Source organism: Pygoscelis adeliae, unplaced genomic scaffold, assembly GCF_000699105.1.
Source record: "Pygoscelis adeliae isolate BGI_AS28 unplaced genomic scaffold, ASM69910v1 Scaffold92, whole genome shotgun sequence".
Lineage (NCBI taxonomy): Eukaryota > Metazoa > Chordata > Aves > Sphenisciformes > Spheniscidae > Pygoscelis > Pygoscelis adeliae.
Window position 1 is genome coordinate 322,128 of NW_008824306.1, and position 15,498 is coordinate 337,625.

Sequence of the window (15,498 nt, forward strand, 5' to 3'; positions counted from 1 at the left end):
GTGCCATGCTGCATTAAAAAACTTCTGTGTTTTTCCTTCTTGTATATGTCTCTCCATCATAACGCATATGCAAACTACAAAGACTTAGAGAGCAATTTCATTCCCAAATGCTGTTTTCCATCCACTCACATTTTTATTAAAATATTCTTTTGACTCACTTCACCTTGCTTTCCGCAAAAGGTTTTTTAGGTAAAGTGCTTGAAATCTTGGATATTCACCTTGCAATAGCTAAAGCCCATTGTTATGTTTTTTACCTAAAAATGTTGCTGATTCGTTTCTGGTAGAATTAGAGACATAAAACTAGACATAAGAAATTACAACTTCTCATAACTGTATGTATTTTGAATAGTTAATTTTTCTTTAATAATTAAAAATAGATACGTAAAGTTTCAATTTAACATGTTTAAGTTTAAAATTACTTATCTAAGCACATGTGAAAGATAACTAGGTTGTGAAACAGCACTTGAAGGCTTGAAAACACAATTTTTCACTTTCATAAATAGATGTTTATTTATTACTGAGAAAAAACATTAAAAAATGAACAATATAACAGCTACATATTGGCATGTAGTATAGCTGCAGTAGCTAAAAATATCTTTCATGAAGATATACATATAGACAGGAGAATTATATGAATGGATGATGGAAAAGTGTCTGACTGACTATAAACAAGTACTTTGAGCTGTTCATCTGTATATCAGTATTTAATTTTTTATATTTCATGCATACTCATCTAATTCATGCATATTTTCCCAATAAATTCTAATTCTTTTGCAGCCTTTTTCTTATCCTAATATAAGCAGTATGTCTTAACATTACTAACAAATGAGAATCTGTAGGAAAATAATTAAAAAATGAAAATTATATTTAAATTGATGATTTACGGGCAAGATCAAAGCATAGGCCTGAAGCAAACTACTAAGACAGCTGTTTTGTGTATAAACAGGGAGGAAAAATTTCTAAAAGTGAAAGGCAGAATCAGTATTTCTACTAAAAGGCAGATAATTAATTGAAAACATGAGAAATTTAGTTCTCATTCTTCTAAGGGTTTTGTGCTGGGTACAGGATGCACATACAATACTTAAAAACCAAACAAAATTCCCAAAGCACACCATAGATGGGCTTGACATAAAATAACCTGCTCATGTCCAGAGTCCCTACTGACCACCCATCAAAAAAAATAAATAGAAAAATCCGCCACCAAAACCCCAAACAAAAGACCCCCTCACAAAACCAAGCCCACAGAAAATCTTCCACCCGACCACCCATCCACCGTTCCCTCAATGTTATCACTCTAATAAATATGGAAAACTAAGGTTTCTCTTTTTCCCCTGAAGTAGTCTGTCAGCAAACAATAGAAACAAACTGAATTTTACATTCAAAGGGCTTTTTCAGTATTGTAGCCCTAACTCCCCACCAAAAGCACACTACGATACTTCAACGCCACCAAGCAGAATGAGCACCAGATGGAAGACTGGCTTCCCATAGGTGCCATTCCCAATGTAACCCAACTATTAAATTAAATAATACCAAAGCTGTAATTTTTCTTTTTTCCTCAGCTTCTCTTTTATGCATGTCAGTGGTCCCACACAACAAAGCTAGCTCCCCTTTTGTGCTCTACCTAGCTCTGCGTTCAGCTTCTGGCTGGACAAGAGGCATCGGGGCTGCCCGATGCACAGCAACTCCCGTGTGGATGGGACAGTTCCCTTCATGGGAATTTTTCTCGTCCCAACAGACCAGACCCATGACCAGTCATTTGGTGCCTCTGTTGCAGATCAAGCCAACCAGATCGCCTGGTCCTCAGCTTGCAGAGCTCAAATGGCTCTGGGGCAACACGTCGCGCAGGAATGTTCTAGGAACTTCTCTTTGAAATCTCTTTCATTCTGATGTATTTGCTAGAAATTGGTTAAGACTCAAAAGTACTTAAGAGAAGACGGTTACATACATGTATGAAAAAAGGAGGCTAAAATTGAAAAAATATATTCAATAAGTAGGAAAATGACTAGGATAGCAAGTGATATGCCAGAAATAATGTGGCATGCATTCAGAAGCTTGAACATTTTTTCCAACTACATTTACCAAACCAATAAAAAGATACATTATATTCCTAGAGATCTTGCTTTATTCTCCTTTCAGATTATCACGGTGCCACTGCAGCTAACACTATCGAACACAGTATTCCTAGTGTCGTCTGTAGGAAATGGCAAATAGGAAGGGGGCAGCAGGACACATAGTAAAGTGTGAAAAGGGCTGTGAGGTAAACCTTAATGATGTGTTGCTGCTATAGTAATCAATAATAAAATCTCCCCCCCCCCAAGTCATTGTCTATTGATTTTGGAATTAATTGTACTTTTCTGGTGAATGGGGCAAATTCAGCTTTCATGTATCGCTTCTGAAGGTAATACTGCCCTAACTGTCAGGTTACACAAGGACTGCTATCTTTTCAACCAGAAAGACCACTTTTTTTTCCCCTTAAGGTAAGCCTGAAGGCCAAGTAATTTTCAACAGCACTGGTGTTCTTGCCAGAGTTTATGGCAATGGGATAACGGAGCAGTCAAGGGTTCTCACAGTAATTTGCAAGTCTTAACTGCAGCAATATTAAAAATGTGCAAAAGCAGTAATTGATTTTGAAAAAACACTGAGAGTTGATTTTATGCTTGTTAAACAGCACTCTAGTAATTATCTTGATCATCAACATCTTAAAATAGTAAAAATTAATTTTGTGCTTAAATTGCTTACATAAAATATAGATGATTAATGTCAATGGTCTAAAATTGTGAAAAACATGGAATATATGACCTTCAGACTCCCATGTTCCCCCTTTGCCTGAAGATTCTTACTGACTGACTCATCTGTTGGCAATGGTTTATTCTTAGCAATTACAGACTTAACATGACTGTTTAAATACCATCAAAAATATTATGATATTTCAAAGTACATTAATGCAACGTTGGTACAATCTGTGAAATCCAGAACAGTCACAAGCAAATACGAGATTAAAAGTTACTTCTACTTTCCACACCAGTGTCAAACAGGAAGCTTAAACTGGGCTATGAGTTCCATTTTACAGAGCCCTGGGGGAAGGGCCTGTGCTCAAGGCCAGTCACTAGCTGGCTGGATCCTAAACCCCATAACCATCCTCTAAAATCCTGGATCCTTTTAAAAAGGTCCACAAAACCAAAAAAGGCACAACAAGACAACTGTGTCTTTTCATTACTTCGGGCTACTTATCTTTCTTTTGTGAAGAGACAAGATACTCAGACTCGGAGAACGAGACAGACATTATGTGAAAACATCCTTTTGCACTCTTTCATCATCTCTCTTCCTCATTTTATTCTCCCCATACTTGTGCATAACCACTGCACTAGCACTTCGTTTTGTTCTCTTCACTAAAGTATTTTCTGACTTGCCTCTCATATTCTTGTCACTCACAGAATTTTGGCTTAAGGGTTTGGGGTTTTTTTTGAAACCTCAACTCAGGGATCAGTCAGATTGGCTTTTAAAGAAGCTACTGCCCTGCTTGTTCTACTTGGTCTACTCCTCAATTGATATATTCTACTGTATAAGCTGGCACGTTTCAATCAGTAATATTTTGTTTTCAAACAAAGTAGATCAGTCTCGGGACTCTACATTAAATTCACAGCTGAGCTGAACTGAAAACAGCTGAAACTGTCCGAGACCCAGTGGATTGCCCCACTGGGTCTTTTCTTTCTTGCTCCTCACTGTTACTCTGTGCTAAGGATTGCAACCTCTACAGCAAAGGAAGTAAACCAGAAACTCTACCTTAAGTGTTTCAGTTGATAATTCCAGGGTAGAGTTTCGTGTTATGTTTTGCACCAGAAGGGGATAAGACAGCTCTACCCCCTCCTTCCCGTTCACGCACTCCTGCCATCTACCTTGCATTGGATCTAGCAACTGGGCAATCTCAAGTTGAGCTGGTTCAGACTTCTGATCCACCTCAGTCTGCAAATGGAAAATACCCACTCAATTCAATGCAGCACAGGGTGCCAAACAATGCAATCAGGATTGCAAGGTCAACCTTTTAGCAACAACCTGCAGTTATACTGATTTAAGGACCATGTGAAACTATCCTTAATGCAACATCATCCCCCACCATCATGTTTATTTCATCATCCTTTTGAAGATCTTCACTCTGCTCCAGGGTAAGCTGTTTCTGTTGCTGCCATTTGTTTTCTTAAGTTACTTAATCACATTGCACATAAAAGCAAGGGAATCATGATAATTTTGCATTACAAAAGATTCATTTCTTTCTGTTTTTAAAATACTTCTTTGGTGTTTTTCCCATTCGTAGTTGGTGTATTGAAAACTAGAAGTTTTGTATACTCACAATCCTTGTGGTAAGTGACATTTTTATTTTGCAAAGTTGTGAAGATCAAACCCAGTAAATTATTTAGACTGAATTCTCATAATATCTATTTAAATACTTGATTCAGTGATAGAATTACATATTTCATGGCACTGCAGGAAAAACTTATTTATTTCTTTATCAATTTCTTCTATTAAAAATTAAAATGCGGAAGTTCCTTCCACTACTTGATTACGAGTTTACTACCTCCTTGTAAACTTACTCTTGTTTCATCCCTGACCTCTTTAAAAATAAAACCAAAATGTACTACTTTAGCACTTCTTTTATTCCCTATGTATCACAACAGCCGATACTAAATCCATGCCAAAGTATAAGGAAATAGGACCACCTAAACTCGCACATAATCCCTTTCCCGCCACAGTGATCTACCTCTACCTTCCCTTGCTCTCTTTTGCCATTCATTGCGCTGCATCTTTCCTACTCCTATGCAATGTCATCCTCTCTAATCACAATGTCCGACTCCACCTGTCTCTGTAGGTGAAATCTTGGACTCTGGATGAAAAAAGGAAGCCTGGTGAGAGAAGTGCTTCCCATTATTACAAATACTGAAAGGAAAAACTGAGAGTAACGCTCTACTCTTTCATTGTTCTTGGACAATGTGATTCTGATAGCCTCACAAATACAACTTCCAGGAAAACAATCTACCAGGAGAAGGCAGCCCCCAGACTCTTGAAAACAAAACTTTTAATGTTTTCAGTAGTTTTAGGAGAGATTAATATGCAGAAATGTGTTTGTAAATTACACTTAATTACAAATTAAAAAATTCTCAGCCCTGCAGGTGTACTTCCCAGCACATGAAACTCTGTTAAAGAACACTTCCTTTTTCCAAGAAACACATACCTAAATTTAGAGGTCAGGAAGGAAAGAACCTGGGGATAGAGTAGGAAATGGTAGGAGGAAAAAAAATGGGCAAATATGTTGAATGGAGGGAGATAAAATGACAGATTACAATCGGAGACCAAAAAAGAATGCAAGCAGTAAACAAATTTAAAGGAGTACAAAAGAAATGAAGTACTGTATTAACACAAACCATTTCTAACTGATTAACCAGAAATTGTTGCCTTAGAAGCTGACTCTCAAACCAGGAAACAAAAGAATGATTAACTGCTAGAAAAGTAGAAACAATATAAGAAATCGATATGAGAACATTATTTTGCATAAAAGCTTTCTATTTTTAGTAATTTTTTTTAAGAACTTCCAGTTTACAATAGTGCAGCGGGGGCAGGGGGGAAGGGAACATCGAGAAATCCAAGATGCTAATTCTTCTCTTCTCTTTCCTCCAACTTTCTGTATGTCCTCAGCCTCCCCCCAAAATGTACTATTTTAACAAGAGTCCTACACCAAATTTTTGACCTTCTGGGAGTATCAGTGCTCACCTCTAATTTTGCTGAGCTTTTCTGACTATTTCTAGCACCTAACACACCTCAAATCCCACCCTTACTCTGTCTTTAGACTAAGATACTTCATACTGAAGCACTTCAAGTTCTAAAGCAGTATTTCACTGCTATACACTTACGCATTCCTCGCAGTTTTAAGATGCAACACAACTTGTAACAAATGTTAATTCAGTTTGAAAGGACTTAAACCTACCTTTAAACTAGACTCATAGTCTGTGTTCACTTTGAACATAAGCCCAAGTCGCAAATGAATTTCCTTGGCTCGACAAAAGCTGGGATCAACATAAAGCGCCTCCTGAAATGCTTTAATTGCCCTGAAAGAAAACCACAGATTAAAAAGATTATTTTTTTACTGAAGTATTACTTTATAATCAATGTTATTTATATGACTAGCAGAAAGTGGATCAGAAAGCACTGTTACAGAAGAACATATCAAAATAACGGTTTACATGCAATGTTTTTTTGGTGCATGGCTTTTGATTCTTCAAGGACTGGTTATTTTGTACTCCAGATATCCTGGTATATTTGAAAGTCTAATCTTTTCTATTAATTTAGAGAAACTAATTTGCTGCATGAAATACAGTAACATATCTGCCATTTCAGAAAGGATGACTCAGGAATTAGTAACAAAATTAGTGCAACTTTAGAACAATACAGTGATCATTCATATCACAACCAACTGCTAGGTTGCTTTTGATTCCAGGTAGTGCAGACCCCCGAGAGCAGCAGCAGAACAGAAGGCCTAGAAGGAGAGATCACCCACATCTCCTCCCACTTTACCAACCTGCTCCGTTTTCCACTTTGTCCTCCCTTTCTTAGCACCAGTGCTGTGCAGGGACTCAACTAGTACCTATTGCTCCACTACTTTCCAGTCACTCAACTACCTCCAGGAAAACACAGATATGAAAGCCTGCCACCTCCTCCCACTGTGATTTGCTTTTCATATTCCCATGATAGCTGAAGACAGCTCTGATTCTATTTCCTTACCTTTAAAGCCTCTCTACCCATGCCCCTATTCATGATGGCACTGTAACAAAAATGCTACGTAACAACTGTATCTTGGAGCAGAAAAAAGGTGATTCTAAACAGGACTGTTTTGCCTCTCAGGCCAACTGCATAAAATCGGGTCAGCTGAAATGCAACTAAAAGAGAATAGATTTAAATTCACAGAGGAATTGAGAAAGAAGCTAAAACTCATTGTGTTAGCTCGCCTGAAATCCAATGACAGGTTGAAACAAAATACCTTCACGTACATCACTGCTCGTACAATGACAGAAGTTAGAATCAGTCTCACTTAGGGTAGATTCCAGCACCTAGGCCAGGGAGGCCAGTCCTATTTGCTGTCCTAGGCAAACCCAGAGATCGACGCTGAGCAGGCAGATGACAGGCAAGCCTATGGGGAGAACTGTACCCACTGTGGAGCAGCACAGGGACACTGGACAGGAATTACCACAGTCCCTAAAAATCACACGTGTTTAGGCAAATTGATTTCATTCCTACTCTCCAAGTGTAGTATTGTTTATAAGGACAAAAGGTTAGCAGTTGCAATGGGAAATTCAGTAAATATTTTTCATAGACTTTTTTATTCACAAAACACATAACGATCATTTTTTAATCCATTAGCAAAAACACTTCTTCTGCTCTAAAATTCTTACAGGCTTTTTTCTCATTCTTGACAGCAAAGCAAACCAAAGGCACAGAACTTCCTCTAGACAATGCAACAAAATTATTTGTACCTAAAGCATTATCTGACTTGTTCAAATACAACTTTTTTTTTTTTTTAAGCAGATGGGCTTAAAAAATTACATTTTTATTGTGGAACTGAAGCTTCCTTTATTACAATTGTTCAGAAGGGGTTTCCTTACCTAGTACCCTACTTTTCTACTTACACAAGGAAAAGGAGCAAGTGAAGTGCAAAAGGGACAAATTTGCACCAGCTAAGCAGTCTCTCACATCTCATCTAAACTTCCCTGGAATAGCATGGGTGGTGATGAATCACACACCTCAGTATCTACACTGAAATCACAACAGACAAGGATCCATGTCTCATAGCAGTATGCTCACCACCATCTACAAGAACACCACTCAAACTGGAAGGCCAAAGACTGGACTGATCACTAAACGTCAGCACATATTTTAAGCTATGCTTTTGTTATGCCAAAGTATAGTTTTTATGACTGTATATTTGCATTTCTTGTCTTAACTCTAATGTGGTACTCAGTATGTTAGCCACTGGTATTTAAAATTCACTATTTACATCTTGTTCAGAGACAGTATCCCAAAAGGAAGAAAACCAGTGTCTATGGTCCCTATCAAAGAGAAGACAAAAACCAGGAATAAAGACATTGCGGTTCTATACCACACGTGAGATTGTGACCATGCTCGTATACACTTTGTGAACTTCACATTCTTCACATTTTAGCTAGCTTGCTTGGTCAGAAAACAGTATTTCCGTATTTCCCCTATGTCACGTCTCATTCGCAAGGATCATTGATTTCTAAAAAAGCTTAAGAGAAACTGTAAGAGACAAAAATATTTTTATAATCTCTTGCTTACTGAACAGGAAATATTATTCATTGCCACAGCTGAGCAACAGAGTTAAACAAAGCCACAAGTATAACAACTGACTTTTAAGGACAGTTTTGAAATTTCGTTTGAATGTATACTGTCATTCATTCCAAGTAACAAGAATGCTGCCTAGCCCAGTCTTTCAGAGAAGCACAGCACTAAAAAAACCAGTAAAATTATCATCAGTGGACAATGTGAAAAGACTGTGTCACGTTTAGCACAGAACCTGCTCATCACAGACATCCTCTATGAGGCATGAGTAATGTTTATCTCCGTACAGACAACATGGCAACACCATTCACCCTTGTCTAAGCTGCTTGTGGAGTCAGGTTCAACATTAGTAGTTATCACGAGTCTTTGAGATAACGTTATAACCCAACACAATTTTCCAATGAAGACAAACCCAAAATGTACAAGGAAGAAGAAAATTATTACAAGACGTCATTCCCCCAGACACAATCTACGCAGGAAGTAACAGCATGCTTTTCAACCCACTTTGATGGATGCTTGGAAAAATATATCCAATCAACCAAGTCAAAACAAAAATCTCTGTACCCTTTAAGACACTGTTAGAGTCACCACGCTAACAGCTAAATAATAATATTCTAGCTGTACGTTTCAGTTGTATTTGATCACTCCTAAACTGATGGGTTTGGGAGGAAAAGCATCTCTGCCTTAAAAGCATTATTTCCTTGAAAGGTTAAAAAATTCAAAGGAGTGTAGTCAGGGAGCACTGATTGCTCCCATCCATTGCATTGATTTGGCAATGGAATGGACATACTGGTAGAGAGTTTGGTGAAAGACTCTCCACTTAGAAATTTTCTTTCAGTTTCTAATGCATGATGGATTTACATTTAAGAATGAATCCATATGCACTCAAAATGCTAGGGAACTCCTGGGTCAGTGTCTTGCTTGCATCTTAAATTCTGTATCCTTGGATGCCATAATAAAAACTGAAAGAGAATTCTGAAAGGTAACATAAATTTAAACTTATAATGAAGCATAATTACATCAGTAAATTAAGGGGAAAATGTTGTAAGAATATACCAAACATTCCCCAAAGCAGCTTTTCTAACTAAAAATCAGGTATTTTATCTTTTCCATTCAAGATATTGGCCTGCATCTTACTTAACTCTAGAGTTAATTCTGTATTGATTATGCAATTTGTAGTTTTTCCAGGATGACAACCACCGATAATAACAAATACAAATTACTTCCACTACTTCTGTGAAAAAGGACATCAAAATTTCACAAATAAAGTGATTTGAAAGGCAGCATTTTCAACAATTTCTACCAGTGGTACGTGCTCATGTCTAACTTGGTAACTATAGCCTGCTTTTAAATAGTAGAATTTTCACAGAATAAAACACTCAAACTCTGAAAAGACATTTACTTATTAACTCTTACAGACAGACAAACAATTCTACACCATAGCTGAATTAATATTGATCTAATTTTGCCTGCGGGAAACCTTTAAACAAAATAGCAATGCACTCAAGATTACAGGACACATCAAGAACATGGACTACAGTAAAAACTTTAGTTTTACTTTGGGGCTGCCTGTTTCCCAGTGCCACGCCCAGAGCTCCAAACTCAGCCCCTTACTACATCAATAGCAAAACATGTGCATCATCACTGACATTAATTTCAGTTGTAAGTGCTCAGTAACATCCAATGCAGATGACATCGGGGCTTGGTACCAGTTGGTACAACACAGAAAGAAGTGGTCACGAAAAGAAGCGGAAAGTAGGAGCACATGTTGTAGTAGTAAAGGGAAATGAGAGAGAACGTGGCCCAATGTTGATAACTGCAGTCCTTCCTGGCCCATCTGTTTGCCTGAGTTGGGCCTTCCAGACACAGCAACAGTCACTCGATCCTTGTAGAGATCTTTTTTTGCTCTGAACCATCACTAATCCCATTTCTGTCCTCTGCCCCAGCCTAAACCCTGGAAGGTGCGGGTCTAGAGGATCCAAGGCATCCAAGTTACTCAGATGTTTTCCCTCAAAGCTCTCTTATGGTATGATCAAAACCGGAAGAGCAGATATAAGCTAATAGCTTGATAATCTGTCACATACGAGGCAGGACTTGGTTTAAGAGGCTAACAGCTTCCTTCAGAGATGATGGCACACAGCCTTCCTCAAGTAGGTTGTTAGTCTCCACCACTAATTAACTGGCCTTCATGCGCAGACAGAGCTTTTCATTTTAATCCTTCAGCAGACTAAACATACATTAGTCCAAAGGATAAATCATCGAATGAAGGGCTCGGATCTCTCATACTACAGAAATAAATGAGAGTAGTCCAAATTCAGCAAGAGACAACTTTTGGTTTATTCTCTGAAGATACTGATCAACTGCCTGGTAAGAAACAACTTTGGTTGAGTCTACTAGAATTTATTTAAATTAAATAAGAGTTTTCTCCAAGAATGGGAGCGTTTCCACTAACAGGCAGGAAAGGCTATCTAACACTTGACAAAATGGGAAAGCAGGACTGGGAAACAGACACTATGGAGGATGAAAAGTACCTCTGGGCTTACATTTTGCACAGCACTGCTACAGTAGTTCAGAAAAAATAAAAATGACATTAATCTATCATCTCCAAATCAAGATTTCCAAACTCAATACTGTAGCTATCTTTCCACCCACTCATCTATACAACAACGCCTACCATTATGAAAGTGAAGAAAGCAGCTGAATAATAATTAATACAAGATTGTATTAAACATTTACTGAACTCTCATAAGACTTCTATTGGAAGGTTTTACTTGGATAGACTGTGAATAAAATCACTTTGAACTAGGCGAAAGAATATAATAAAATAGCATCGATTTAACTATTCAGAAGTTAACACCTGTACGTTTCAAACAAAAAACATGAAAATCAGAATGAGCCTACAAAATAAAAGAAAACAACATTATTCTAATGTATCAGGAAAAATACTTGATGCAGCTGGAGTGAAACTTTTTTTTTCTTATTCTTTATCCTCTTTCAATTTTCTGACCACCTATTCTAAGTCTCATGTAATTTCATAGTCTCACTAATGAAAATGACATGAGGACATTTCGATGGACAAATTTCTATTTGAAACTCATAATCATAGTCTGAACACAAACAAAATGTCTGTACACAGCAGTAGTCAGGAAACTGCAATTTTATGAAATATTTTTGCAGTCTTTAGGTACAACTCCTCTGTCCACAGGGCTGTGACAGTTGAACGGTGAAACATTTTGAGCAGTGAAGTCTTTAAACGTTTCTCTAGAACAGCAGCTGAGAGTACTGACCTTTTTCCAGCATTAGCAAATATTATGCATTTTCATCAATCCAAGAAGTATGTTTGATACACAATCACAGAAAGATAAGATGACAAAAGAGAAACGTCATTTCCGCTTTGTTAATGGTTAACTACAATTAGTATGTGTAGTCTACATATACATTCCCATTTTATGTACCTAAAAAATATATATATAGACCCAGCCACCTGAAACCTGAGAAATATTTGACAAAGCAAGTATTCACACAGTGTATGTTTAAATTCTGCTCTCCTTATGAAGATAACTACAAACACCAGACCAGCTGAAAGGACTCTTGACAGAACAGGGAAAGAAGCACCAATACAGATGCGCACCTTGAAGATCACAAGCAAGCTGTTTTTCTACTCTCAAATTATATCCCTCCTAGACTTTCCATTGCAGGTGTTTCTAAAGCAGGAACTCCACAGACTGCCAATTACCAATGCAACATCACTGTCAGTTGGGTGAACCTCAGAGCCTTTCGTGCAAACCGCAACCACTGGACTATTTCATCAAATGCTGTGCACCCTCCACAATGGCACAAAATACTGATACACCTGGAGGCATGCAGAGCAGACATCACATTTGATGGAGTAGTCCAGTGGTTGCTGTCTGCATGACGGGTGGAGTGTTCCCATAGAAGTGAAGGAGGTCCCCACTAGGCGGTTTGCATTCCTACACACCCCACTACCTACTCGACGACTATTTGCGTGGAAGAGCCCGGTTCCTTGGATAGACCAACCACTGACACAAACAACTTGAGAACCATCTGAAGGATCTGGTCCTGCTGGAAAAAAAAAAAATAACCACCTCCTCAAAGACAAATCTTACTGTGTTACTAACAGCTTGCCCCTGAAAAAATATGTATGTATTGATAGAGGAAGCAAAGAAGGGCAAAGAATGGACCTTGACAGCACAGGACTCTCCCACTCTCATAGGCAAACAGCAACCACCATAAAACAATAGTTTCTTGGGCAGATGAATAAGGTGTGCAATACTGAAGGCTGGCACACGAAAACTACTGAAAAATTTACATTCCACTGTAGACCTGAGTACTTTAAAAGCAGTTTAAACAGCTGCTTTACTACTTCAGGATGACTGTGAGAAGAGCGAAACTTCATTTTCTGGAAAAAGATGAAAAAGAATGACAGCCAGAGAGCAAGAGACAGACCAGACTCCTTCAGCTCAAGTAAATGGTCCAATGTGATTGGTGCTAAGGCCATCTCACAGGTGTTGGTAAGTTTTGTTCGTTTCCCACTTTACTGTTCCAAACCATCAGTCTGTAGTCACGTACTGCCTCCTTAATTGCAGTCATGATTAGTCCAGTAAGATGATAAAGTTTTTAGTAATCAATCAAGTAGTAAAGTCACGCTTATTTTATTAAGTTTCCATATTGAGTGTGAAAAAGCACTGACCTAAACACTGCACCTTTCTCACTTTTTTCCAATGTGTCCTGGTTTTGGCTGGGATAGAGTTAATTTTCTTCCTAGTAGCTGGTACAGTGCTGTGTTTTGGATTTAGGATGAGAATAATGTGACAACACACTGATGTTTTAGTTGTTGCTGAGCAGTGCTTACACTAGCCAAGGGCTTTCCAGCTTCCCATGCTCTACCTACTGAGAAGGCTGGAGGTGCACAAGAAGCCGGGAGGGGGCACAGCCAGGACAGCTGACCCAAACTGGCCCAAGGGATATTCCACACCCAGTTAGAAAACCAGAAAGTTTTTACATCAGTTTTAAACGTTCCAATTCAAGTCTGGGTGTACTGCTTCTCACATCCCAAACTTTCACATTATACAGCTATTGAAAACTTACTGAATACCAACCTAAATGAAAACAAGCCCACTTTGCCACTTCTTTTCCAAGAGAAGTTTTTTGTAAACAGGCTTTCAAACAAACACAGGCTACAGACTACCGATAACAACAATTCACAAAAAGCTGTTGAGTCATACTGCTCCATCCCCCTTGCTGAATCATATTATAGGGAGCTAAAATTCTTCTCCTGTAAGTGCTTTCCTTTTCAAGCAACTGCTATGGTGGCCACAGGTATGTTACAGTAAGTCAGATATGTGACCCAGGAGAGTATGTCTTCAAACATCATATCTATAATAATAATTTAAAAAAAAAAATCAAACTATCATACACTCACACTGAACTGAAGTTGAAATATTCACCTATCAATAAAACACTGCACAACACCGATACTGTTAGTTTACTCCAACTTACCATTGAAAGGCATTGTAATGGAAGTAGACCAAACCAAGGCCATATAAAAAGGCAGCATTCTGTAAAGGAAAGAAACAATGTTTAAAACCCAGATAAGACAAGCATATGCTGTAAGATTGAGTTTCCAGTATTTTATTCATCCTTTGACATTCTATTTCCATCATAAGATAAGCATATTTAAATTTCACCTTGAACAGGAAGAACCAAAAAGAAGGAATGAAAAGATAGGTAGACATTTAAAGGGAAAAAAAAAAAGTGATTCTCCATGAAATATTTTTGGAGGAATAGTAACAACAATAATATTCAAGTATTTTTACATCCGAGAAACTGATGTGCTTTGTTCTACTTGTACAACAGCAGGGAAGGAAATGACGGAGTAGAGGTCTTTGGCAATTTAATATAATAAAAAAATGTTTTATGACCGAATACCATTTCATAGTCATAATAATTTATACTCACATAAAAGTAAACAAAGCTACACACTCTAATTTCAGTGTCTAAAGTAGAACATTAATTATATGAATCTGAAAATATGCCTAAGGCAATTTCACTTTTCTGAATACCAAAAATACAGGCCATTGGCTTCAAACCTAAGACAATCATATTTCTTCATCGTTAATCAAATTTCTATTTTCTATTTCCCTACTTTGCAGATGGGAAGAAAAAAGAAAAAAAAGAACCATTCTTCTGGAAATCCATTTCCCCCCATTTTCTTTTCACAGAAAAGTACGATTTGCTTCTAAAGTGAGATTGCTAAGGAGGTTTAATGAATGTTTAACTATCCAATTCTACAAATAATTATTATATATCTCCTAAATTGGGAAAAATAAACAAATTGTTTTTTCTTTTTAGAAGTGATGCCACAGCATAGTTGTTTTCCATTTAGCAGAGCTATTCTATTATTTACAGGAGAGAACATGTACATGCTGCTTATGACCCATTTTTAGGCTTTTCTTACATATAATTCTGGTTTTGAGAGACCAGGAATACATCCCAAAGAACACAGAGCTCTGACACATGGACAAGAGGTGGAATTTCCATTGTCGAAGATTGTAGTTCAAGATAATCCCTCTTCCACTTGCACACACTTCTTCAACAGGTCAAATTTCTATGGAATTCCACAAAAGGAATCCTAGTTATGCTTTAAACCTAATCCAAATATAAAAGGTATAACCAAATTTCTCCTAGAAAATAACTGGTAACCAGAACACAATTCAAAGAGCAGCATTCATCAGAAACAGGGCCCAGTATTACCATTTCATTATACCTCATTTGCATCTTCTAAATGCAAATTAAAACCAGGGAAAATGCCAAAGATCCTTTCATGAATACAGTTGGAGCATAGCTTCAGCAATGGACAGCTTCCAAGAAAATACTGTGGTATGACCACATACTACAGCAATCAGAGCACTGGAAGATGTTAACAGGGGGCATGGAGGGGGAAGTACATAAACAATAAAAGATGACACTTTAATACTACCATAAAACCACATTCCTGTTTAACTGAACAAAACCACAACATGGACATCATAAAGATAAAAGATCTCCAATTCCGTACCCCATGTATCTCCTGCTTTCGAAGCGTGCTCTGGCAACAACAGACGAGGAAAGAAGGCAAGCTCAAAAACTGAGCAT

General features: G+C 37.7%; 1 protein-coding gene across 2 annotated transcripts in view; it reads right to left on the minus strand.

Annotated features, from left to right (window-relative positions):
- The window catches only part of KDM6A (lysine (K)-specific demethylase 6A), a 122,475-nt gene that overhangs the window by 69,451 nt on the left and 37,526 nt on the right, over positions 1–15,498 (minus strand). For both annotated transcript variants that reach the window (XM_009318884.1, XM_009318883.1), the window contains exons 3-4: positions 13,864–13,922; positions 5,978–6,098 (exon numbers count right to left, since the gene is read on the minus strand). In XM_009318884.1, the coding sequence (XP_009317159.1) occupies positions 5,978–6,016 (39 nt within the window). In that variant the 5' untranslated portion in view covers positions 6,017–6,098; positions 13,864–13,922. The remainder of the gene's footprint in view (positions 1–5,977; positions 6,099–13,863; positions 13,923–15,498) is intronic.